The sequence below is a fragment of the Phacochoerus africanus genome, chromosome 3 (assembly GCF_016906955.1).
Source record: "Phacochoerus africanus isolate WHEZ1 chromosome 3, ROS_Pafr_v1, whole genome shotgun sequence".
Lineage (NCBI taxonomy): Eukaryota > Metazoa > Chordata > Mammalia > Artiodactyla > Suidae > Phacochoerus > Phacochoerus africanus.
The window spans coordinates 137,076,811-137,104,420 of NC_062546.1; the positions used below are offsets into that span (position 1 = coordinate 137,076,811).

Genomic DNA, 27,610 nt, shown 5'->3' on the forward strand with positions numbered 1-27,610 from the left:
TAGCCTGAGAACCTTCATATGCTGTGGGAGCGGCCCAAGAAATAGCAAAAAGACAAAAAAAAAATGTGATTTGTTTTGTTATTTCCAAATACTTTTTAGGAACACATGTATTCTCAAAGCAAGGAACAATAATAGAAAATTGTGCAGATTCCAAAATATCCCCTCACTTGCAAAAGTAAAATTTGGGGGAAATACATTCTTTGTCTTCTGTGCAGATCTAAGAAACCAGCGGTTTGAACAAGAGCTTCCGTATTGCTAATTTTTAAAACGAAGCCAATTTGGCCATTGGTGAGCATTAACATTTCACTTTTTTAAGAAGTGCTAGGTGCAAACTTAAAATAACATGTTGGCCTTGTACACAACTTCTACAAATCCTTCAGTTTTTAGAAAAAATAAAATCAGCCTTAGAAGAAATTTATTATTTCTCTCATTCACTTTTATTCCGAGATCATTCTATTTTTCACTAAATTAGGGAATCACAAGTATTAAACCAATGAAAATCACCCTCATTTTATCAATGAAATACTCAGAAAACTGACCAAAAGGAACAGAAAACAAGGGAAAAACGGCTAAAGATAAATACTTAATGTGGAAAATATTTCAACTGCTAGTATTCTTTAATGACTATTAACACTATTTTATTCAGAAATGGCTATGTGTTTAAGAAAATAACTACAATATTCATTTTTGCATACATCCTCACCTATGAAAGGATACGAAAATTGTAGAACAGAGAGTAGGAGATATCCTGGAAAGCCGAAAGTTTTATTGACCAAAGACTGGTAAGTGTCTGTTCCAGAGAGGGCCCCTCCTTTTATCAATAAAACAAGGGAAAAGTCTGTGGAAAAAATAACCATTAAATAAATGTCAGATTACATTTAATACAAAAGGTTTTGTTTCATTTCTTTTTTGGCCTCCCAATGCCAGATCCTTTAACCCACTGCGCCAGGTTAAGGATTGAACCTGAAACCTAGCGCCACAGAGACTCTGCTGATCCCCTTGCACCACAGCAGGAACTCCCCCCATTTTTTTTTTTTTTAATGTTTTGACTTAAAGAAAAAGAGAAACTTTAAAGAATTTAATGTTACAGTAAATTAGCACGGCAAGGCTTACTTTCTTTTCGTAAAACATTAAGTTCATGAAACTACTGTTTTCACTTATATATTTTTCAACTGAGATGTAAATACAGTTAACATGTCTGTAATGAACTGGACAAGAGGGTGTACATACGATAGTTAAAGCTTCAGTTTTCCATTTTACTTTCCTAAACTAACCAATGCAATGACTATTAAGAGGTTGTGGCTCAATTGTCCATGTAATAGAATGTAGGTAATCCAATATTTCATATGCATTCAAAGTGTGAAGACTGAGAATAAAAAATGCTGTAAGCATTCAGAAGAAGATAATCAGATAATTTGTTTTATAACAAAATACAACTAGTAACTTTATAGTTATTATAATTAAGAATTTTTTGAAATTTACATTTTAATGATTTAAGTTCCAATTTTAGAGTTGAAATCGAAGATACAAATATATAGAAAATATATAATTAAAAGTTATTCTCTCTTTTTCATTTAACTCAATGTTCTTTGAACACCTAGTGAACAGACACTGTATTTATTTTGGGTACATAGATATGTAGAGGATGTAATTCCTGCTTTTTCTTTTTCTTTCTTTTTTTTGTTCCTGCTTCCATCACAGGTGAATTATTTATCCTTTAATTTATTTGGAAATGAATTTGAATACAAAGAAGAAATACAAATTATTGCAGTATTGTTTCCACCTTGAGCCCTCTCACTTCATTGGAACTTTTTCAACAAGTTTGTCAATGAGCTCCAAGCTGATAAAACCAATTGATACTTCCTAAATATTCATTGTATTTGCTCTTTCAGTAGCATTCCCCCCCCCCATTTTCATTCTCCTCTTTCTCACTCATTCTCCCTTTACATTTGTGACATCATTTACTTTTGAATTTCCTTCTACTTTTTGGGCCATTTAATGCTCAGTTTTGCAACAGTTTCTTTAAAACCCTATTCTGTTCACCACTTCTATTCAAACCCTGGATTCTTGGACTTTTTCCTTACTCTTCAAGATGTCCTCCTGTAATCCTTCATACTTTTTCATACAGATGTTAGTAATTCCCAAGTTTGTATCTTCAGCCTGGACTCTTCCAAATCTCCATATTTCTACATCTAGCTCTCTAATAAATACTTTAACTTGGATATTTCATAGGGATCTTAATTTTAAATATCCCAACTCTAATTTATATATTTGTTTTGGAACCTGCTTCTCCATTCATGTTTCTCTGAACTGTGAATAGTATCAAGAGAAACTTGAGAACCACACCAGACTTATTATCCATCACCTCTTTTTCTTTGGTCACCAAGTCCAATAACTATTGTATCACAAATTATTCAACCATATCTTCTTAGTTTTCATCTCTAAACTGCTTTATTTGAGGGCTTAGACTTCTATCATTTCTCACCTGGATTGCTGCAAAAATTCCTAAGAGTTTTCTCATCCACCAACTGGCCTCCCATCAAGACACTTTTTACCCCTGGCACACCTGGTATGTGGAAGTTTTGAGGCCAAGGATCAAACCCGAGCCACAGCAGTGACAATGCTGGATACTTAACTCACTGAGTCAAACAGAAACTTCCCTATCAAACATTTTTTTTTTTTTTGAACTTGTACAATAAAGCTAAGTGGCAAGGACCTACTTTATTTATTTATTTATTTATTTATTTTTGTCTTTTTGCTATTTCTTTGGGCCGCTCCCGCGGCATATGGAGGTTCCCAGGCTAGGGGTCAAATCGGAGCTGTAGCCACCAGCCTACGCCAGAGCCACAGCAACGTGGGATCCGAGCCGCATCTGCAACCTACACCACAGCTCATGGCAACGCCGCATCGTTAACCCACTGAGCAAGGGCAGGGACCGAACCCGCAACCTCATGGTTCCTAGTCGGATTCGTTAACCACTGCGCCACGACAGGAACTCCCAAAACATTTTTGATATCCCTTTCCTACTAAAACTTTCTCGACATTTCCCCTCTACCAGATGAATTGGATCACAGAATAAATCTGACCATGTCTTCTGCTTAAAATCTTCCAGGGGAATCATCTAATGACTTTGGATAAAAAGCAACTCTTTTTCATAATTTATTCAGAAAAAAATATGTTTATTATTGTTCGAATCTTGTTTGAAGGATTTTGAGTCTCGTTTGTAAAGTAAAGCAGTACCGTAACCTTGAAGAGTCTGTAAAGATGATGTTTAAATGCCTACCACAATGCCTGGCATGCTATAGAGGCTAAATGAATGTGAAAATTCATTTTTTTTCATTTTTTCATTCATTCACATTCATTATACTATTTTTATTTATTTTTCTTTTTTAATTTTTCTTTTTTTTTTTTGGCTCTACCCTCAGCATGTGGAAGTCCCTGGGCCAGGGATAAAGCCCATGCCATAGCAGTGATCCGAGTCACTGAAGTGATGATGCCAGGTCCTTAACCTTCTGAGCCACAGGGGAACTCCTTCATTTTTAGTTATTTTCTATAGGCTGCAGGTGGGATAGAAAGTGCATTGTGTTTGGAGTCTGATGATAATGATGATAATGATGATAACCTCAAAAACACTAGCAAATACTTCACAACACTTTCTGTATGCAGGCCTTTTTCTAAATGATTTATGTATATTAACTTGTTTAATCATCACAACAACCTTAAGTAGGTGATATTATGATTCTCCATTTGATAAATGAGAAATGTGATGCACAAAAGACTTAAATTGCTAAACTTCACAGAGCTAGTAAGGAAGAGACAGGATTCAGACTCAGAGATTGCTGAACTTCATAAAAGTTCAAAATGTATTGCTTAAAAGTAACAATTTGCTAGCCCCAGAATCCATATACTTAACCAAAATCTCAACTCTGTTGCCAGTAACTGCAGACTTTGAGAAAATCATTTTAACCTACTGACATCTCAGTTTCCTCCACAATAAAAAGTAGAAAATGAATACCAACTTCATGGATTCAGAAGGATTAAATACATGGCTGCACTATGCTCAGTATCTAGCCAGTCTTCAGGAAATGGTAATGATTATCATTACATGGGAGCCTTCATAAATGCCTCTGCAAACCTCTCTAACTTCCTCTTTCCACCTACCAAATTCAGCCCTACACTTTAGCCAGACTGAATCACTTAAACACAGCTCTTTTTTGCATTTCCCCATTTCCATCCGCTTCAAGTACCCTTCCATTTTCTTTGCTCACTCACATTGTTTCATAAACAGTCAGTGAAGATGTGTTTTCCTCTTCAAAATATGTCTGCTCCTTTGAGGCTGGGTTAAATGTCAGTATCCTTATTGTCATGCACATATTCGTATTATGATATTTTTCATGAAGTATTATGATTATGAGTTTTTTTCTGCCTTACATAATACATTGTCAACTTAGTGTAGGCAGCAATAATGTTCTTCATTACTATAATGGCAGCAGTGTCAGTAAATATTTGTTGAATGAATCAATGATTAATATGCAGGATTGCTAGATGTCTACATACCTGATTCAAATTTAACATGATAAATGACCTAATATATATATTTTAAATTTTCTGCAAGTGCAAATGACAAAGCAATTAATCCTACATCCTTTCCTTAAAACTAGGAAAAGCTTCACAAAAGAGCTGAGTAGTGCCTTCAAGGATAAACAGGAATTAATCAGATAGAGAAGGAAAAAAAAAAGTAAAGCAGAGGGAGTATCTATGGGAATTCAGCATGAAGGCATATTCTATATGTGGTGAATGGATAGTCCAGAATGGCTAAAATGTAAGTCCCACCTAGGGCAGTGTCAGTGACAGGGTAACAAAAGAGGTCAGGTTAGTGGGAAATAAGACTAAAAATGCAGACTGCGGCTGAACCACTAAAGAATTTAAATGTAGTATTTGTGTGTGTGTGCGTTGTCATTATAGAGTCTTAAAATGTTCTAACTGAGGGAGTAACAAATATCAGGCCCAAGTTTTATAAAGATAACTCTTGCAGCAATATGGAGAACTAATCAGAAAGCAGACAGCCGCTAAAGGTAGGAAAACTAAACAGCAACTTATTGGCCAAAGAAAACAATCAGTGAGGACTGGAGTAACAGGAAGGCCCCAATTTTATAGATGTAAAGTTTTGGTAAGAACTGTATTTTTGGATGAGATTGCTGAATTTCATAAAAATTCAAAATGTATTGCTTAAAAGTAAAAATTTGCTAAGAATATAGTCAATTATAAGTACTTTCATCTATTTGTAAAATACAGGCTATAAATAAATCTCTAAAGTTTTAGGAAACTCAAACATCAATCACTATAATATTTTGACCTTACTTTAAATATAATGTATGCAAATTTTGGATAATCCATGAATGAGTCCATGTTTTTCAATGAGAAATTTTTCTTTTACATCATTATGTGTACTTGGCCAATAAAAATTATTTTACTCCAACAAATATGAGAACCTGAAAGTAAATTAAAACAAAACTATTGTAAATATTTACCATTCCTTCTTGTTCTCCAACATGTCTTAAACATGAAAATGGAACTTAGAAACACTACTGTTGAACTGGACATATCTCATTAAAAAGACAAAGGGTTTAAAAAGACAAAAGAGGAGTTCCCGTTGTGGCGCAGTGGTTAACAAATCCGACTAGGAACCATGAGGTTGCGGGTTCGGTCCCTGGCCTTGCTCAGTGGGTTAATGATCCGGCGTTGCCGTGAGCTGTGGTGTAGGTTGCAGATGCGGCTCGGATCCCGCGTTGCTGTGGCTCTGGCATAGGCCGGTGGCTACAGCTCCGATTGGACCCCTAGCCTGGGAATCTCCATATGCCACGGGAGCGGCCCAAGAAATAGCAAAAAAAAAAAAGACAAAAGAATAATTGTAGACATGAACTACTGTGTAATTACAGTGTCAATTTAAAGAACAATTCAATATTATAACTCTACTTGCAGATTTTGCTCTTAAATGCCTAATTAAGAAAGAAAATGAATCATAGTCTATATTTTTTTGCTTCTGTGCAATCAACTTTTATTTATTAAAATTATTTTATTTCACCATGTAACTAAATTAATAAGAGTAATTACTGATTAGTAATTTTGTAATATATGATTTTGCAAAGGATTGCTCACAGTCACTGCTATAACTGTGACATACAGCATCAGTTGAGAAAGTTATTCATATTATGATCTATGTATGCATAATCTTGGCTTTAAGAAACCATTCTGGAGTTCCCGTCGTGGCGCAGTGGTTAATGAATCCGACTAGGAACCATGAGGTTGCGGGTTCTGTCCCTGCCCTTGCTCAGTGGGTTAATGATCCGGCGTTGCCGTGAGCTGTGGTATAGGTTGCAGATGCGGCTGGGATCCCGCGTTGCTGTGGCTCTGGCGTAGGCCGGTGGCTACAGCTCCGATTCAACCCCCAGCCTGGGAATCTCCATGTGCCGCGGGAGCGGCCCAAGAAATAGCAACAACAACAACAGACAAAAGACAAAAAAAAAAAAAAAGAAAGAAAGAAACCATTCTTTTCAAATATTGACTGAATCCTTAGGTGATATATGTTTTTGAATTTTTTCTATCTACTGGTTTACAATGTGTGCAAATGTTTGCAATGCAATAAAATAAGCTGTGGTTATTATGTCTAGGAGGAAATTAATTATTTGTCAGTACTAATGGACTGGGAAACAGGAAATTAAAAACATCAAGGGCAAATCCTTGAATGAGGTTTTTTAATGTAATAAACGCTCTAATGAATAAAATACAATTTTTAAACACCAGCAACTCTAAATAGGAACAAATTTATAGGTTCCATATTACAAAGTTATGGGTCTTTTTTGTGTGTTTATTGATAAACTATATAAGATGATGAATGAATATATTACATTATAAAACAAGGATTTTTTTTTTAAGTCATTTGGGTTTCTTGATTAGGAGACAGTCTTCTCATACCTTTGCTATTAGCTTTCCTTCATGTTGATTGCTAAATGTTCTGTAATAGTTGCAAATTTTTCTCCCAGTTCAACATTAAAACATTTTTATGGCATTTTTCATGAAATAAAATTTCTACGTTTTAATGTATCCAAGAATAATTATCTTTTCTTTTGGGTTCCTCTGTTTTGTTATTGCTTAATTCAAAATTATGGGTCTTAAGCTACAATTAACAGCTGTAGAAGTTAAAAGCAGCTTAGCTTTGAGGAGTGGAGGTGGTGAGAAGAAAGCAGAGAGGAAGGGAGTCCAGGGCCTTTGCAACTTTGACTTTGGTATCTATTGCATGCTTTACCTTCTTCTTCAGCCTGAGGAAAAATATCAGAGTTATAGCCTGGTTTTGGAAGTCTACGATTTATAAGGGCTGGCATCTTAGGGTCTCTAGAAGCAGAGCTAAGACAGGGCAAGGGATTTGAGGAAGTGCTCTCAGGAGAAGGAGAGTGAGAGGTTAGGGCAGGCAAAGAGCTCAGCAAGGACAAATCTCCAGCGGAGCCTAGCTGCAGCCTAGCTTTGCAGTGGTGGTCCTCTGGAGCTCCAACTGCCTCGAACATTGGACACTCCTTGGCCCAAGGAGGCCTGCTTTGGGGTTTCTGTCAGGCAGTCTTTGACTGCAGGCTGTAAGAAAATGGTGGATGGGGTTCAAAACCTGACGGGAAGGTGATACTGCTGAGGCCCAAGACACACTCTGAAAACAGCTGAGGTGTTTTGCATTACCTGGTAAACGGCATCTAGGTGATCACACATTTGCCACCATAGCACAACCACGGCAGAGGGTATCTGTTTGTAATTGCTGCCTCTTTCACAGTGATCCCGAGATATAGGAAAGAAATTGTGTTTGTCATGAGGTGAACTGCGGGGGGATGATAGGGCAGGGATGAGAACAACAGGAAGAGAAGATGATTAGGAGTTATAAAGCCTGCATTTAGATGGGGGTGGGGTTGGCCAAACATGGGTTGAAGGGGCATGTTACATGAAAAGTGGGAAGCAAAACAGAAGTGATACAGAGGCATCTTATTGCTGCCCTCCAAGATTTGGCAGGCAGAGAGCCTGGGCAGGCAGGGGTGAGGTCAGAAGTGGGAACCCTCGATGGTTGAGCACCCAGGCTCTCAGTGCCACCTGCACAAACAGAGCTGGAAAAGGTTGTTCATTCATGTGCACCTGCTCATGTTTTTTTGTGGGAAAGGAATCCCTGATACCTACATTCTCAGAGTACAGCTCCAGCCTTAATTAGTCTTTAAAATGACTCCCCCAACTACTACTTTCTGCATAAAGTGAAAAAGGCACATGAAAAGGATTTAGGCTTGGTAATGTACAATGCTTTTCTAATCTGTTCAGAGGATTAGCAAGAAAAGTAAATCTCCTCAGACATAAATGTCTAAATTCTTTAGGATTCTTCCATGCACTTTTTAATTAGGAAATTCATTTACAGGGTGTTTGTGTGTGTATATAAAATAGTCATTGCACATTTTAAGTTGCAGGAATAAGCAATTACATAGTATTTTACCTGTAACATATGAAACCCAGAATAAAAGCAATATTCCCAGAGGAAAACCAGCTTGCTTCATTGAATAAGGCAATCCTGGAAAAAATATAAAATGCCCCACCCATCACATTAATAAAACATACAGACATACAGACATTTTCCCTCTGACAATAAGCTAAGTAAACTGACATATTTATGTGACGTTTTAAACAGTGCATATGAACACTAAAATTGAATGGTAGCATATTAATACTTATTTTAGAATAAAATGTTAAGGCAATGTCAAGAGAGCAAGTTTATGAGGTGGAAAACTAAGAATAAGAAAGCATTAAATGAAAAATAGATTCCAGTTTGCACAAATAATGTTCAGTTCAGGGTGAGGGGGATGTATGACCTAGAATATGTGGAGCGTAGTGACCTAGTGGTCTCCTTAAGTGCTGGCTGGGAAAGCAAGAGTTATGAGAAAAGACCAGCTCTGGGGTGAAAATGGTGAACCCCGTAGGAAAAGGAGAGGAAAATGAGAAGGCAAAAGTATTTTTTACAAAGCTGAAGGAGGTAGAAATAACATTAGTTTTTATGAATTTTTTTGGCAATGGGAAATTTTAGATTATGGAAAATGAAATATTTAAAATATATTTAAAATATTTCTACACAGAATGTTTATTCTCTGAAAAATTTCCCCTTAAAAAGTCTGCCGAGCCTAATTAAGAGGTACTTTTTAAGCTTGCTGACATGGAGCAGCTGAAAGTGTTCATCAGGAATTAACTATGGAATTCTGCCTACAACTCCATGTTACATGGAGGCAGAATTTCAAACAAGTCTTGGCCCTTCCTTGCTACTACTTTACCTCAGGGTTCCACATTTTATCTATCATTTGAAAAAAATTCTCTGTATTTGAAAAGTAAAGTCAAGAAACACATCAACTTGAAAAAGTTGAGAAAAGTAACTCAGTCCAGATAACTGTGACTAAAATTTCAAAACATTACAGGAAAAAGTAATATTCCCAATGAGTATTTGTAGGATTTTTTTTGTCCTCCCTTTTTCTCAAATTGGATATTTTCAGATAACAAAAAGAATAATAAGCACTGAAAAACTGACTTTATTACTATATTGCAATGTATTTAATTTTGTCAAAAAAATTTTCTTGCTTCAAATTGGGAAAATATGAGCATCTCATTCCATTCAATTCTGATTATTTGACTCCTTTGTTTTAAAAATCCATTTAAGCAATTTCTATTTATTAATTAGACTGCATTTTAAGTTAATATATCATAAAAATTTGTACTTTAAAATTTAACATTATATAAATGGGTAGGGAAATTTATATGGACTTGATTTTTCACAAGATTGTTAGGTTTTCACATTAAATTTTGTATCTCCAATATTTCCAACTATCTGGAGGTTTTACACCTCTCAAAGGTCACAGAAAGGTGATTCAAGTTATAGTGGACACTCTAGGAAGAGGGGAAAAAGTAAATTAGGTAACATTATTGACTGACTATGCAGCCTATGGGGGAAAAAAAAAAATTTCAGTATCTCCTATCTGCAGCTTCACCTGGATCTATCGCATATGGAGAATGATCTCAAATGTGGAGAGAGTGAATTACCACCCCATCTTCAGTATAAGTGAGACTGATATGTGCAAATTGTTATATTGGAAAAAAAAAAAGGAAGGCTTTCATAGAAAAAAAATTACCAATTTTATCATTTAAGATTGTTTCCTTTGAAAATAATCTATGAATGCTAGCAAGATAACAAATGTTTTAAATGTGGCCTTTTCACTGAAAAGGTAAAAACAAAACAACTTACCTATTATACCAGATCCTATAATTGAGTTGACAACATTAAAAACAGCAGCAGACTGGCGACAAGCTTTCCCTTTGTGGCTGTGTTCAGAAACCAGGTTTTCTCTGTCATCTAGATCACTCTGTTTTAGTATATAAAATGGCAATTAAATATTTACTGTCTCAAAAATTCAGACCATCATAAGACAAATATGTAATGAAGGATACCAACTCTATATTAATAATAAGTAATGTCAATAATGATAAAAAAAAGTAATTAGGATAATAATAAAGAGTAACAACATCTAGCAATTTAACAGAGCTTTGTGAACAACTTCATCCTAAAATGTCCTGATTGCAGCTGTGCCAAGTTCACGGACTGCTGCACGAAATTCTAGGATGTAGATCTCTTAGGAAGCCAGTGATACATTTTTGTGAAATTAAAGGGGTTATATTGAAAATTGCCTGCCAAGAAAAAAGTCAGATCAAAGCAGAACTTCTTCTCCAGGATAATTTTCTGTGGTGCTAAATCAAGACCCCAGGTGAAGGTAGCCAAAATCTGTTGCAGGATAAATGAAACGCGAAAGGACCTGCCTTCAGAACCTGCCCCAGTCTCCATCCAGTTTTACCTGTGGCAGGATGGCCGGCCTCTGCCCCTGGTAACCCATGGATCCTCAGCAGGTGGAAGTTTTGCGTGCGGTACTTGACTAGCGGGAACAGCCTCCTCTGAGACCTCCAAGTCTGAGGTCAGCTGCCGCGGGAGAGTTGGGTTGACAGGCTCCGAAGGCTCCTCCGCCCCACCTCCGCACCTCCCCAGCTGCGCGGACCGCCGCTGCAGTTCACTTGGCAGCCGCGACCTAGGCGGTTTCACCTTGGAGCTTGCCGGGCCAAATGCACCTTTCTCCTCCGGCGGAGAAGCTTCAGGGAGTTTCTGATTCGGGCAGCTCTCTCCCTGCACCTCACATTTTTTACCCTCCCACCCAACTTCCAGCTGAAAAGTACAGTTTTTTCTGTCCACGCTGACCTGCCCAAATTGTACAGAGTTAAGATGGCCTCACTATTCCCAAATTAGCTGCTTCTTGGCTGAGTCTGACATCCGGGGAAGAAAGCAGTAGCACTCCTGCTTCCAAGGAGTATCCTTTCTATTACCAGCTCTTTCTGCTCCCTACACCTCTTTTAGGGCAGAGATGACAATGGAAATATAAAACCTTCAAATGGAAAATAAACACAAAGATTTTCTAGAGTTTTAACTAACTTGATTCTGAGCATGCTTTGATCAAACATTTCCTGGTGACTTCAGAAAAGGAGACAAAGAAAAGGAAGATGGATTGATAATGGAGTCAGGTAATGAACTTTATAGGGGTTGGGGTGGGTGTCAGGGGATGGAAAGGGAAGGCACATAGGGTATTCAGCTACAAAGAATCTTAAATGACCATCAGTTCACCCCTCTTACATTACAGATGAGAAAATAGACCCAGAAAACATTCAATAAAAAGAGAATAGAGAACAGTTTCAGGGACAGTAAGAGTGGTAATACAACATTAGTACTACCTACCAAATACTTAAAGAGGTTCTTTTTCATAAGCAGTTACTGAAAATTATGAAAAATTTAAAAAACATAGGAAAACCTAAAGAGAATTATAAATTTTATATATCTTCCACTATCAAAATAACAAGTACTAATATATATATATATATATTTTTTTGCTTTTTTTAGGGCCACACCCACAGCATATGGAGGTTCTCAAGCTAGGTCAAATCAGAGCTACAGCGCTGACCTCCACCATGCCACAGCAATGTAGGATCCCAACCATGTCTGAGACCTATACCACAGCTAACGGCATCACAGGATCCTTAACCCACTGAGTGAGGCTAGAGATGGAACCCACACCCTCATGGTTACTAGTCGGATTCATTTCCACTGTGCTACAACAGGGAATTCCAAATACTAATATTTTTTCATATTTTCCTCCAATTGCAAATATAAACATTTAATGTCACAATAGAAATCTCTTTGACCTCCCCCATTCCTTTCTCTAATTGCTAGTTAAGAGCAATTAACTAGTTCATGAAGTTTGTATCTTTTCTATCCATCCTTTATATTTTAGTTCATGAAGTTTGTATCTTTTCTATCCATCCTTTATATTTTAACTCATTCATTTGTGGATATAATTTATATGTAAAAATGATTTTAATAGTTTCAGGATTGACAAAGATGGCCCCACACCTCACTATTTCCCCTCTAGCATTATTGTTTGTTTAGCTAGGATACTGTATTCAAGATATATTGTATAGATAGATATATGCAGATATAGAGTATTCATTTTATCTGTCTCACAGTTCAATCAGCCATCCTTCCACTAAAAGACATTGAGATTGTTTCTAATTTTGCACTCTTTTGGAGCATATTAAATGACCACTTCTGGAGAAGTAGAATTGTTATGAAGTTGTTCATGCATATTTTCAACTTCACTAAATATTTCCAAACTGCTATACAAATTGATAGTCCCAATTGCACTTCCACTAGCAGAGATGAATTCCTGTTCTTCTGCATTGTTAACAATATCAGGACTTAGTTTCAAGTTTTGACATTCTGATGAGTTTTAAAATGGTTTATAATTATTGCTTAAATTTGTATTATCTTAATCTACATTGATATTGAGGATCTTTTTAAAATGTTTAATGAATATAAATTAAATATTTTGGTTGTCCTCTTTCTTAATTTCATTTTTTAAATCCTTTGCCCATTTAATTTTGGTTGTTAGTCTTTTTCTCATTGATTTGTAAGAGTTATTTATATATTTGGGAAGCCAACCCAATGTCAGTTACATATTTTGCACACATATTTTAGCTTCTTTCTCTTAAAATTGTGGTGTTTTTCAGTCATGCAAAGTTTACAATTTTGAGCTACTCAAAATTAATAACCTTTAAATTTTTTTATTTTTATATAATTTTAAGAAGTTACTTTCCATTTATAATTATTACAAAATATTGGCTCTACTTCCTATGTTGTACAATATATCCTTGAGCCTATCTTACACCCAGTAGTTTATATTTTCCGCACCCCTACTCCATTAATGCCCCTTCCCCTCACTGATAACAACTAATTTGTTCTCTTTATCTGTGAGTTTGCTTCTTTTTTGTTATATTCACTAGTTTATTGTTTTTTAGATTCCACACATAAGTGATTTCATACAGTATTTATCTTTCTCTGTCTGACTTATTTCCCTTAGCATAATGCTCTCCAAGCCCATCCATGTTGCTGCAAATGGCAAAAATTTCATTCTTTTTTTATGGCTGAGTAGTATTCCATTATAAACACACGCACACACACACCCACATCTTCTTTATCTATTCATCTGTTGATGGATAATTAGTTGTTTCCAGTATTGGCAATTGTAACTAATGCGGCTATGAACAGTAGGGTGCATATATCATTTTGAATTACTGTTTTTTTGTTTGTGTTTTTATTTGTTTGTTTGTTTTTCAGATATATACCTAGGAGTGGAAATGTTGGGTATATGACAGTTCTATTTTCATTTTTCTCAGAAAACTCCATACTGTTTTCCATCAAAATTAGAACTGCATTAAAAGAAAGAAAATTATAGCCCTTTCACTAGAAATATAGATTCAAAATCCCAAATAAAATATTAGTAAATTGAATCCAACAGTATATGAAAAAGTTAACAATTTATGCCCAAGTTGAGTATGTCCAAATATGAAAGGATGTTTGACTAAAAAAAACCTATAAATTTTCTATACTAACAGATCATAAAAGAAAACCATGTAATTATTTTACTAAAATCAGAAAAATATTTGATAATATTGAATTCATGATTGAAAAAAAAGTCTATAAATTAGGAATAGGAGACAACTTCCTTAAATTGATAAATCACAGTAGAAATCTTCACTAATGGGCAAATTTTGGAAGCATTTACATTTAATTAAGAAATAAAAATATGCCCATCATCATGACCTTTATTTACTATCAGAGTCCCTAGCCTAAAGCAATAAGAAGAGAAAAATAATTTATATGTATGAGGATTGGAAAAGTAGAAGTTAACTCTCATTTTAAGATGATAAAATTGTTTAGAAAGCAAAATTAAAAAGACTTTAGGAAGTTCCCACTATGGCGCAGAAGAAACAAACCTGACTAGTATCCATGAGGAGGCAGGTTCAATCCCTGGTCTTGCTCAGTGCATTAAGGATCTGGTGGTGTTGTGAGCTGTGGTGTAAGTCACAGATGCTGCTCGGTTCCCACATTGCTGTGGCTGTGGTGTAAGCTGGCAGCTATAACTCTGATTCAACCACTAGCCTGGGAACTTTCATATGTCGAGGGTGCAGCCCAAAAAAGATGAGAGAGAGAGAGAGAGAAAGACTTTAAAGAAAAGTATTGGAAGTAATAAGAGAATTTAGAAGCTGAATAGATGTATGATTGGCCTGAAATATATATATTAATTTTTTACAGCAACAACAAACAACTAGATATAATAATGAAAAATAATTTGATTACAATAGAGTCAAAGAATACCAAATACTTAGGAATAAATTAAACTAATTCATGTCCAGTCTCTTCAGAGAAAATTGTAACAATCCAAAGACATTAAATAAGACCTAAATAAATTGAGAGAAACACCAAATTCCTGGATAAGTAGAATAAATATTCTAAAGATATCGATTCTGTCCAAGTTGATCAATTTTTTAAAAATTCTATTCCAAATCTTTCTTTCTTTCTTTCTTTTTTCTGGCAATGCTTGCCACATGTGGAAATTCCCAGACCTGGGACAACCTGAGCCACAGCAGTGACCCAAGCCACAGTAGTGACAACACTGATCCTTAACTGCTAGGCCACCAGGGAACTCCTCCTCTGTACTTTTGAAGGATATTTTACAGGGTACAGAAGTCTAGGTTGGTGGGATTTTTCTCAACACTTTAAAGATTTCACTTCACTTTCTTCTTAATTACATTGTTTCTGAGAAGTTGGACATAATTCTTACCTTTGTTCCTCTATAGGTCTGGTGTCCCCCCCCCCCTTCTTCAGAAATTTATATTTGATTTTCTGTACTTTGAAAATTATATTTGTTAAGTATAGTAATTTTTTTGCCTAGTCTTTGGTGTTTTCTGAGCTTTCTGTATCTGTGGTCTGGTATCTCATATTAATTTGGAGAAATTTTCAGTCATTGTTTTTTCAAATATTACTGTTGCTATTGTGCATATATTATACCTTTTATAGTTGTGCCACAGTTCTGTTCTGGGATGAGGGTTTTTTTTTCAGTTTTTTTAAAAATTTTCACTTTCAGATATTTCTATTTAGATATCCTCAATCTCAGAGATTCTTTCTTCAGCCTCATCTGGTCTACAAATAAGCCCATCAAGGCATTTTTATTTCTGTTACAGTGTTTTTCACCTGTAGCATTTTATTTTGGTTATTTCTTAGGATTTCCATCTGTCTGCTCACATTGCCCATCTGTTCTTGCATGTTGTTTACTTTATCCATTAGAAGAGTTAGCATCTTAATTGTAGTTTTAAAATATGGTTTTAAAACTACCTGGTCTGATAATTCCAACATTCCTCCATATTGGAGTCAGGTTCTAATGCTTGCTCTGTCTCTTCAGACTGTATTTTTTACCTTTTATTATGTCTTACAATATTTTTTTCTGATAGCCAAACAGACCTGATGTACTAGGTACAATGAACTGCTATAAGTAGACCTTTAGTAGCATGACTGTGAAGAGGATGGAAGGTAAGCATACTGTGGTCCTTTGAGTAGGTCTCAGTCTTTTAGTAAGCCTGTGCTTCAGGATTGTGAACTCCACTCGCGCCTCTCAGTACTCTCCTTCCCCTGAGGTGGGACAGGATGGTTAATAGTAGGCTGGAGTTCTGTATCTTCTTCCCCAAGTCAATTGAGCTCTGATAAAATCTCAGGAGGTTAGGCGCAGGTTAAATGGTTTAGCCTGAGGGCAGACCTCATTAGAAAGAACTGAATACTCTGGAGCATTTAAAAATGATTCCTTTTCCCTCCTCCTGAAAGAAGTAAGAGGATTTTCTCCAGTATTTTACTGTAAGAACTTGAATGAGTTCCTGGTAGTAAAATTCACAAAAGTGTGGGGACCCTTGGTGACTAAGTATTCCTGGACTTTTTATCTCTCAGACATGTGATGCTAAAGCTCCAGAAATTCATCAGTTACAGCTCAGGTTTCCCACCCTGGCACTGGTTTCCATGGAGGTTTGTGATTCCCTATATTTGTCTGTTCGTTTGCCTAATTTCAGAGGCAGCAGTTTGCCCTGTGACTTTTCCTCTGAAAAGTCTAAGAATAGTTGTTGATTTTTTCTTTCAGTTTGGTTAGCTTTTTACTTGTTTTTCAGTGCAGAATAGCATATTCCAGCTTCTCATGTGCTGGACCGGAAGCTGAAATTCTTTTTATTTATTTAATGATCTTTCTTAAAGACCTTTTTTCCTCCTAACTTTAAAAGTATTATTTGTTTAGAGTTCCCGTATTGGCACAGCAGAAATGAATCCAACTAGGAACCATGAGGTTTTGGGTTCGATTCCTGGCCTGGTTCAGTGGGTTAAGGATCCGGCATTGCCATGAGCTATGGTATAGGTCACAGACATGGCTCAGATCCAGCAATGCAATGGCTGTTGTGTAGGCCGGCAGCAACAGCTCCAGTTAGACCCCTAGGCTGGGAGTGTGGCCGCTAAAAAGACAAAAAGCAAAAAAAAGGTATTATTTGCTTAAAGTACTATAATATTATTGTACTATAATATTATAGTACTTTAAAAGTACTATAATTTCATAAGTACCATATTCTTAATTTAAAAAAATGAAAAAGAAAGAATAAAACACATAGTCACTGAAAATCCTCCCACGCACAAGTAAACACAGTTAATGTTTTAGAACCCTACAGTTTACTCAGATTATACAGTGCTTGATGTAGAGAAATACGTGAATATTTACATGACATAAACAGTCTTTTTTTTTTTTTTTTTTAGTTTGTCTTAGCCCCAGATAAAGGCCATGGGAGTCAGTTTTTCAGATTATTTAATTATGTGAATAATATACAATGCTCATGGAGAATTATTACTTTGATTTATTATTTGGTTACAGTTCAGACTAGGTGACCTATAAGAGCACCTAGCTCTCTTAGAAATAGTCAAAGAAGGCTCTATCTTGGAAGAAGTCTGAATTTATAGAGCTCTTCCTGATGGCTAGCTTGACTTCTTTCTGACATTAAGGTTCAAATTTGGATAAGACTAGAGACGACAATTTTCAATGCACATCCCTAGGGAAGTTACTTTATCCTTCACTTTGGGAAGACGTATAGAAGAGGGGTAATTTTTTTTTAACGAATATGGATGCTTTATATTCTTCACAGTATCAGATTATTCATTCTATTAGCATTAACAAGGCCTTAATATGCAGAATCTCAAGATATACCTTTCTTCTCACTTTTTTAATTTTCCAGAGGTGGGGGTCCTCACTCTTTATAGGCCTGCTCAATACTTCTGGCTAAATAATCAAAATGTGTTCTTTTTTATGGATTTATTATCTTACAAAATCATTCTTATAAACATCTGCTGTGATCTCTATATTACTCATTATCAAGGAATATCTTATGCTTGATGTAAGTACCATGCTATTATTATTGCATAGTTAAGGTATTTTGGTGTTTTCTAACATAATTATTAGAATTCTATAAAGATACTATAATGACAATTCTGGTTAGGACTAAGGGTGGGTGGGGCGCTCAGGAGTGAGTTAAAATTAGTGTAACAGTAAGCCTTGCTTTGCCCAAGATAGTTCTGATTTAGGCTTCTTGTTCTACTGTAATTATGAATAGCATCATTTTCATTCTCAAAAGTGTCTCGATTTGAAGGATAAGTTACAACATCATGCTACAAAGGTACCTGGGGGATAATAATACCACTTAATATTTGCCTATCACTTCATAGTTTTTTCTAGCAGAGTCCAAGCTGAGGAGGGATGGATGATTTAAAAAACAATAATTTTTGGTTAATCCTTTAGTTAGTATAGCAGATTATGAGCTGAGGGGCTGGACTCTGAAAAACCTAGGGGCATTCAAAGCTCAAGGAATCTTGGCTAGTTGCTTGATTTTTTGAGCCTTAAGTTCCTTATTTGCAAAAAGGGAAGAATAACAGTACCTCTTTCATAACATAGTAGTTGTAGGAATTAAATGATATAAACTATTTGTGTTAGTTTCCAAAGGATTCTGTAATAAATACCATAAACTGGGTGACAAAACAACAGAAATTTATATTCACAGTTCTGGAGGATAGAAGTCTAAAATCTAGTATTGTCAGAGCCATGCTCCCTCTGAAACACATAGGGCAATTCTTTCTTGCCTTTTCAGAGCTTCTGGTGGTTTGATGACAATCTTTGGTGTTCCTTGGCTTGAAGATGCATCACATCAGTGCTGCATCTTCATGTGGTGTTCTCTCTGTGACTTTTACTCTTTCCTCTGTGTGTGTCTGTGTCTTTGTCCAAGTTCACATTTTCATAAGGACACCAACCATATTGGTGTAGGGTCCATCTTAATGACCTCGTCTTAACTTGACTACACCTGGAAAGACCCTGTTTCCAAATAAGGTCACATACTATATCCACAACATATCCTAATTGAGGGACATAATTCAACCTATAACACTATTTTAAAAGATTTTAGTTAATTGCTTGGTACAGCATATGTTTTCAATAAATGTTTGCTGCTACCATATCCAAATAGAAGAATAACTGGTTTGGTTAGGCCAAAATTGTATAAGGTAGAGGGAATTTTGTCTATTGCAGTAGAAACTACTGTTTGCCTCTAAATACCCATTCTCCATTCTTCCACCATGATAGTCTCTGACTTTTGTCTGGACCATGCCCATTAGAAAGAAGAATAACATTTGTTTTCACTTGCAACTGGTTGTGGCTAAGCTATGATCAAAAATGTAAATGGAATTTAAGTTCTTAAAGAGAAGGGTAGTACCTTTACCTCTCTTTCGCTCCTTTCTGCTGGCTGGAGTACAGAGACACATTGGATGAAGCTGGAACTTTATTCTGGACCAGCTACCTGTTGGAAACATCATATTACAGATGGCTAAGTAACAAGATAGGAAGGATCTGGGTCCCTGCTCATCATATCAGATCTGGATCGTTCAGGTGATGTGAGATGGAAATTAACTTTGATCATATTTGAAGTGCTGTTATTTGGTATTTGTCACTTATAGACAAATCTAATACTTATTAATATACTTATTCTGGGTACTAACTATGATTCTAATAGTCAAATCAGATTTATTCAATTCAGATATTTCTCTATTATAGCACCTAATATGGTTCTTCCACATTATTCCTTGTGGAAGTAATAGGAGGATTTACTGTGCCTAATTAAACTCTCCCTGTGTGTGTGTGTGTGTGTGTGTGTGTGTGTTTACACAGACATACATATACACACATATATAGTTTACCATTACCTGAGTATATAATTAACTATCAATTGTTAGATTTTTTTATTTTTAGTTTTGCCTTGCTAATGAACTGGTAAGAAATCTTGGCTAATATGGCCGGGGAAGAGGCCCTCTTCAATATGATGTGGGTCCTCTTCTGTGTGTCCTCTGTTGGTCTTATCCTTAGATCCTTAGGTGCCTAGAAAGGACTGGTTGTCTATGTCTTGTTTCAGGACATGTATCACTCATCACAGAAATCCTTAGTCTTTGATCATTATCCTGAGAACTTACCCAGCAAAACAGCAGCTCTGACTCTGTCTTGAGTATATGCTTAGCTTCTTCTACTCTACTGCCTGTCCTCTCTGCATATGTGATAAGCAATTCAATTTTGTCTCTATGGAAATAATTCTTTCTATTGGGAATCCAGATTCAAGTTTTATCCTTAATGTTTGCAGCTCACAAAATACACTTTGTAAAATTGGAACCACTTTGCAAGCTCCAGAAGCTGGAGGTGAATGGCTATTACAACTTAGTCACTATGTGTCCACTACAATGTGAAGAACATAACTCATTACAAAGGTGAGAAAGTTGAGATTTATAATCAAAGAGTACCAGTTTTTATCATTCATTAATAAATATGCCCACATTTTTGGGTAAGGAAGCACATTCACGGTGACAGAGTTGAAGAAATGAAATTGTGTACGTGTGCCCTTCAGAGCCTTTCAGTTAAGGTGATCTATGATGGTTACACTGAAATAAGTTAGTGCTCATTACCTATGCTGATTTTTCTTGTTTGTTATAATGAAGTTTCATTTGCAATATTTCAGCTCTGTATCAGTTGAATTAAACCTAGAGGAAGAATATTGTATACCCCTCAAATGGGCTGGTTAGGAAGATTAGAGACCTGGCACTATAATACTCTTGACTACATCAGCTCAAGAATTCGCAGAACTGGAGCAAAGAGTGGGGTGGAATTTTGGCAGCAGAAGTGTTAGCAACAACTGTGACTATGTATCCTCTCTCAGCTGGGGCATTGCTTTCTCATGCATGATGTGTGCCAGAAATATTCTTTCTCACCAAGAATGCAAGTAGGGTTAAAATCAGGAAATAGGAGCAAAGGGATCAAAAAGAACTTTATGACTAGAGCCAGAATTGTCCACAATATAGAAATATGGAGATAGCCAACATTTTCCAAATTTCCTAACCTGATTTATATCTCCTTCTCTCTGGTCTCGAGTAATTTTCTTTAGTCCTAAAATACAACACCCAATCCTTTACTTTCTACTGTTGGTAATTGTGGACTTATCTATGGGAATGGTAAGCTCTTTGAGGGAAAGGATCACATTGATTTTGTTCTGTTGGTGATGTTTTTCTTTGTTAAACCTAACACACTGATTCATACAATTACTGCTGCTCATTAAAAATGTACCAAATGGAAGAAACAATCTCAAGAGGAATCAGCTTGTAAAAAGCCTTGTTGTTAAGTAAGAATAGGTTTAATGTGGCCAGAAATAAAGGCCATTAGGAGAATATTTCAGTAATGAGATTATGATGCTCATTTGCCTCTAGGGCCTCTGTGAACTGAGAATGATCTGGCTCATCTCCATTCATTAATGCAACCAGAATATTGGAAAAAATAAAGAAATTATGGAACAGGATGATATAAAGTTGTGATGCAATTTTAAATATTTCCATTTAACAAATTAATGCTTTGCCCTTAATGCCAAAATATAGTGCATTATCTTTCTGTGATTCATACAATATTTATAGGATATATTAAAATATGTTTATTCCTAATGCATGAAAATGAGGTGGTGTTTTAATGGGACATGATTTTAAAATTTATTGTGAGTGACATAATTTAATTTCTTTATTATATCTCTATAGCTGTATATACAACTTCATTTACAGTTAATGTCTAAATCTGAGAATTTTGAAACATTCAAGAAGATTCAAGCCAAATGATCCTTTCAACCACTTGTGACAGGTGCTGTTTTACAAATGTTTACTAGAAATATTTTAAATAGATGTAAAGGACATCCAAAATACTAACAGTTGAAGGTAAAATTTATCCACTCATATTTCAAGAGGATTATTCACTTTTCCTCCATACTGAGGAGAAAGAATGTATGAGGCCCCAATGCATAACCCACTTCTGTCACGTATCTGTAAACTCTTAGGCATTGATCAGGAAAACAGTGTGGGACCCATGGGATATGCTCACAATATTCATTTTTTTTATCATTACTAGTTTCAAATAAAGCTTTTCATTATAGTACTATCCAGGTTCTGAAAATAAGATATATCAGCTCTGCACTTTGAAGTCAACCTTCACTAAAGAATAAATAACTTAAGTGATATAAATAATGCATCAAATGAATGAAATGATGAATTTGCTACAGCATATACAGGATCATTCATCATAAAAGGCTGGAATGGGTGGTCATGGGCATTTGATTGAAGACTGGAAACTGATAAAAATGTAACCTAGCAAAGATACAATTTAACTCGTAACAACCTGATCCTGGCTCTAAAAACCAACTACATAGGTCCATGGCGGGGGGAGGGGGGGACATGCTGGTTATCTGAAATTCATTTCAAAATAAGTTTTACTATTTTGGTTAACAATGAGTTTAAATAGATTCAACAATTTCATTGACAAAGTCTTAACCAAGAGTACTTGAAATATACTACACAGAACAAGGAAAGTGGTAGACTAGGCCATCTATTTTCAGCGATGGAAGCCACAATTTGGGAAATTTACAAACATGTTGCAACATTTTCAGAAGAGAGTAATCAGAATGATGAACAGACTCATGAAGCTTTAAATAGAAAACATAGATACAGGGGAATAAAAAGTTTACTCACTGCAAGAAATGGCTTTATAATATAATTGCAGAGCGATATGCTGGGATAACTCAAGTGGTAAATTTCTACTGGAGATATTTAAATATGGGCATGACCTCTGGGCAGAGACGCTGTATGATAGTGCAGTGGGGGATAATGAAGGATAGGAAGGATGGTGGGTGTTCTTTGCTTACAAGTAACAGAAAATTACTTGAGCTTCTTTAGGAATGAGGGGAGGTGGTGATTAGAATTTACATAGTGGATTTAGGACTAGAAAACTTGGCAGTGTGTAAGATAGGCCTGGATGTTTGCTTTCTCTGTTTATCATGGTCAATGCAAACTTTATTTCATGGAATTTTGGCTGCTTTTTGTGGATCTATCCATTCTTCTCTTGCATCTGACCAACTACTCACTCTGTCTTCCTGGGAAAATTCTGGAGGAAGTGAATTTGACAAGTTTGGCTAAATACCTTCATTTCCATTGAGCATAGATAGCCATTTGAACCACACCTCCTCCTGGGAAGCTGCCAGCCTTGAGATGAGTTCTCTTTGGGTTAGATTCTAATCCTTCATCCAGTCAATGGTCAGACCATTGGATCAGCTACAGTGGCTTCCCTGCCAAGTAAATAGGATTATATTGAGAAGGAGAAGGGTTGGAATAACTACACAGTTATTGTAGGAATAGGATTAAGGAAAACAGTTTGAGCTAAAGGTGGGCCTGGACCATGACCAGTATAAATGGAAATACTGCATAGGTATAAGTTTCCTCTGGAATGTGTAATTCCCCAATCCCATAATTTGAGGTAGGGTTGGAGTTAGGGAATAGGATTAAGGAAAACAGTTTGAGCTAAAGGTAGGCCTGGACCATGACCAGTATAAATGGAAATACTGCATAGGTATAAGTTTCCTCTGGAATGTGTAATTCCCCAATCCCATAATTTGAGGTAGGGTTGGAGTTGAACCTTGAATATTAAAAGTAAGATAAGGGGAGATTATGGCAATTCCTGACATGAGGAATAAGGTAAAAACATGTATTATTGGGGTAAATAAAATAAGAAAGAGAGAAGGATGTTTGGAACTAGATAAAAGCATATTTTAGTTATTTTCTTATTAAATCTCAATACTTTTCAGTTTGTAATATTGACCTTTACTAAATACTTTCCTCCTGTTAACTATGGAGGAAACTATATATATTATATATATATATATATATATATATATATAACTATATATATTACTAAAAAAGTAGAAAAGGTACTCAGTTTGCCAAGATGTAAAATATTTTTTAAAAACATGAAGCACATGTTACTAGAAATATTTTAAATAGGTATAAAGGACATCCAAAATACTAACAGTTGAAGGTAAAATTTATCCACTCATATTTCAGCTATGGAAGCCACAATTTGCGAATAAAGTTAATATGAGTGTTTAATAACATTAAAAATAATACACTGTAATAAGTGGCTTCATTCTTATTAGTAGCTGAAATCTTTATATTGAAAGCCATGTGGGAAAATGAGGTGAAAGCAAGAATGAAACAACGCATTTTTTTACTTGATCCTTTTTTCTTTTTTTGAAAAAGGCATTTGTTTTTAATTTCAGTTCATTTTGCTTTAATTTTCCTTTCCTCAGCTGTGTTTTTTCTCATAGTTATTCCAACCCTTCTCCTTCTCAATATAAGACTGTAACATGTTTTCTAGAAAAATGTCAGTGTAAATAGAGTGGCCTCTTACTACATAGCCAGTCAGGAACTCAGCCCAATTATAAAAAGAAGTTTTAAAATAGTATGGGCAAGAATGCTAAGAATCTATGCATATTTGTTCTAAATACTACTACCTTCTTCAATTTAATGTCCAAAAGGACCTGCATTTCCCTAAGGACTAGAAAAAGAGCAATGCAGACAGTGGTCACATTCTCACGACCTTGCTTTGCAGGGACCTAACCCAGATGTGGTGGGAAACACAGGACAGCAAAGCTCTTACTGAATCTTTGTATGCATGATGTTGCCCAGACTTTAAGTGTCCCCACTACAGAGGCAGAAAAAACAGTAATTTAATAATGTAAAACACACACTGCAATTAAAATGTAAATTATGTAAAGGGAAGAAACCACGACTTAACGATTAGAAATGTGGAATAGTAGCAACAACCAGAGTAGGTAGGCCATAATAAAACACTGTGATTATGTGTGTTTTAAAATTTAATGTAAAAATTAGAGAACGTTTTTTGGTATGAAGTATGTCCTACAAAAAAGCCTATAAGTTTTCCTCAGGAAAAATAAGAGCAATATAATAAATTTAATGCATCCCTCCCCCCCACCACATACCCCAAATTAAATGGGGGAAATGAAAATAAATCATGTACACCTTCGCTCTTTTCTGCCTTATTCGTCACATGAGGAATTTCTTTAACCTCCCCTTACCTTACTTTTAATGATCAAGATCCAATTCCAGTCCTACTCACATCATAGAATTGGGGAGTTATGTGTTCCAGAGGAAACTTAAAACTACATAGTGTTTCCATTTATACTGGTCATGGTTCAGGCCATGGTCCAGGCCCACCTTTAGCTCAAACTGCTTCTTCAATCCTATTCTCCAGTGCTTGGTAGGGAAGCCAGAGTAGCTGACCAGTGGTCTGGCCATTGACTGGATGAGGGGTTGGAACCTGACCCAGTGATTATCAGACACTGTAACTTTTCACTGATTTAGCTAGAGGGAAAAAACAACTACATTTTTTTTCATTTGTCCATTTTCCTGTACCTTACTTATAATAATCCATTTGTGATAGGCTTCTGTGTTGGTTCAAATAACCTCTAGTCACTTTTCTAGTAAGCCATTAACTGGCATCTTTTTATGTGTGATGGGTCTACTGATAAGATTCAAGGGAGGCAACTCCTTCACTGACTCCAATGATAATACAAATCTTCATAGTCAGAGAAACATGGTCTTTGATACTTAAATTATTCACAGTTCACTTAGCAAGACCCAGTGATCTAGTCCTTAAAGAAGTAGGAAGCATAGGCCCTGGGATCAATGTTGTGGGGACATCAGAACATCTAGACTTCTATGCAGTCAGTTTGGCTACGCAGCATCTCTAGAGAGTTGCATTTGGGGTCTAGAGGATGATACAAACATTAAAAAACTTACGTCATCAGCCAGTCCAAATAGTCTACCTCAGGTATCCGGGAATTCTCCTTTTTTTATTCTCTCTCCTCTTTTTTATTTATTTATTTTTTTTTATTTTTTTATTTTTTTTAAATTTCTTCCCTCTACCAATCCCTTCAATCCATTCTTCCTTCCTCTTTCTTCCCAGAGGCCAGATTTCAGTCTAGATGCAGTGATGCCAGGTCTTTACTGTCTTTAGGAGGAATAACCGGGGTCCTTCTAACTGAGAAAGGTGGAAGAAAAAAGACTACCTCTCCTAACACTCTCAACTGCTACTTACAGCCTAAATCATGTTCCCAGTTTCCGTATGCTCTTTTTAAGCTCTGTAGCTTTTTTTTTTTTTTTTTTTTGCTTTTTAGGGCTACACGTGCGGCATATGGAAGTTCCCAGGCTAGGGGTTGAATTGGAGCTACAGCTGCCAGCCTACACCACAGCCACAGCAACACCAGATCCAAGCCATGTCTGTGACCTATACCACAGCTCATGGCAATGTCAGATCCTTAACCCACTGAGTGAGCTAGGGATCAAACCTGCATCCTCCTGGATCCCAGTCAGGTTCGTTAACCGCTGAGCTATGAAGGGAACTCCGCTCTTTAGAATTTTAATTTTTACTATCCACACAATTCAAAGAAAGTAATAGAAGCATCTGCATTTTAGCAAAATGACTCCATTCCTAGTAATAACTGATTGATCAAGGTAATGGAAGCTTTAAGATTTCCTAGGCAATCTGATTGAAACCACTGATAAGGAGGTTAGTGCGCAGGGAATAGCTGGTGGTGTTTCCTTGCTTGTTTCCAAGTTGCACCAGTGTAGCAAACACTAATTAAAACACTTACTTCCCTCCTTAAAATTTATTTAGTAGGAAAATGTTCCCTCATTACCAAATGGTATTTCCAACAGCCCCCATTACAATTAGGTAATAGACTCTTAGGATCTTGATTCAGTAATTGAAGCTTTCTTGGGAAGCAGGAGGGCACAGGTGGTTTAAAAGGCAGAAAGAGGATTTGTTGGCTTCTTTTTTTCTTGATAGACCCCACCCCCAACACACACCCCCGGCTCTCTTCATTCTGCCAAAATCTGTTTGAGAGCCTAGGAAAGGTTTCATATTCAACCTCATACATGACTAGTGTCATTATAAACAGGCTTCTGCTCTTTGTACTTAAAAGATTAAAGCTTTATCTTTCTCTTGTGGGTTGATTTCATGGATTCTGAAAATTCTTCCTATATCACTGGTGGTGTCTCAATTCAAGTTCCTGTAACTTTACTCCTTCAGAAGCTCCCAGCAATCTAGCAGAACACATTTTAAGTGTGAGTTTTCAATTTTGAAAAAGACACACATCCTTGTTACCATCTTGCCAGTCAGGGTATAGAATATTCCCGTTATCCCAATGAGTTTCTTTATGCATTTTAACAATCAATCTTCCTCCACCCATGAACTTAGGGAATCAGTAATCTGCTTTCTATTGTTATAGATTATATTTTCCTTCATAAAATTTCATGCAGATGAAATAATATAGTAAGTACAATTTGTGTCTAGCTTTGCTAACTCAGGATAATGATTTTGCAATTCACTTATATCAGTAAATTCATCATTAGTTCCTTCATTTTTATTGTCAATAGTATTCCATTAACTGATATAGCATAATTTGTTTATCAATGTACTTATATATGTGAGTTGTTTCTAGTTTTCAGCTATAATGAATAAAAATAATATTGAACCACTCCTGGGCATCTATCCAGGGAAAACCACTATTTGAAAAGATACATGTACCCCAATGTTCACTGCAGCACTCTATACAATAGCCAAGATATGGAAGCAATCTAAATGTCCATCAGTGGAGGAATGGATAAAGAAGATGTGGTACGTATATA

General features: G+C 36.0%; 1 protein-coding gene across 4 annotated transcripts in view; it reads right to left on the bottom strand.

Annotated features, from left to right (window-relative positions):
- Positions 1 to 27,610, bottom strand: part of SLC38A11 (solute carrier family 38 member 11) — a 147,889-nt gene that overhangs the window by 42,939 nt on the left and 77,340 nt on the right. Inside the window, exons 3-6 of one of the 4 annotated variants that reach the window (XM_047772764.1) lie at positions 19,276 to 19,353; positions 10,304 to 10,421; positions 8,516 to 8,590; positions 704 to 838 (exon numbers count right to left, since the gene is read on the bottom strand). In XM_047772764.1, coding sequence (XP_047628720.1) covers positions 704 to 838; positions 8,516 to 8,576 — 196 coding nt within the window. In that variant the 5' untranslated portion in view covers positions 8,577 to 8,590; positions 10,304 to 10,421; positions 19,276 to 19,353. Of the gene's footprint in view, positions 1 to 703; positions 839 to 8,515; positions 8,591 to 10,303; positions 10,422 to 10,907; positions 11,437 to 19,275; positions 19,354 to 27,610 lie in introns of those variants that run through there. The other 3 variants (XM_047772763.1, XM_047772761.1, XM_047772762.1) reach the window with 3 other exon arrangements.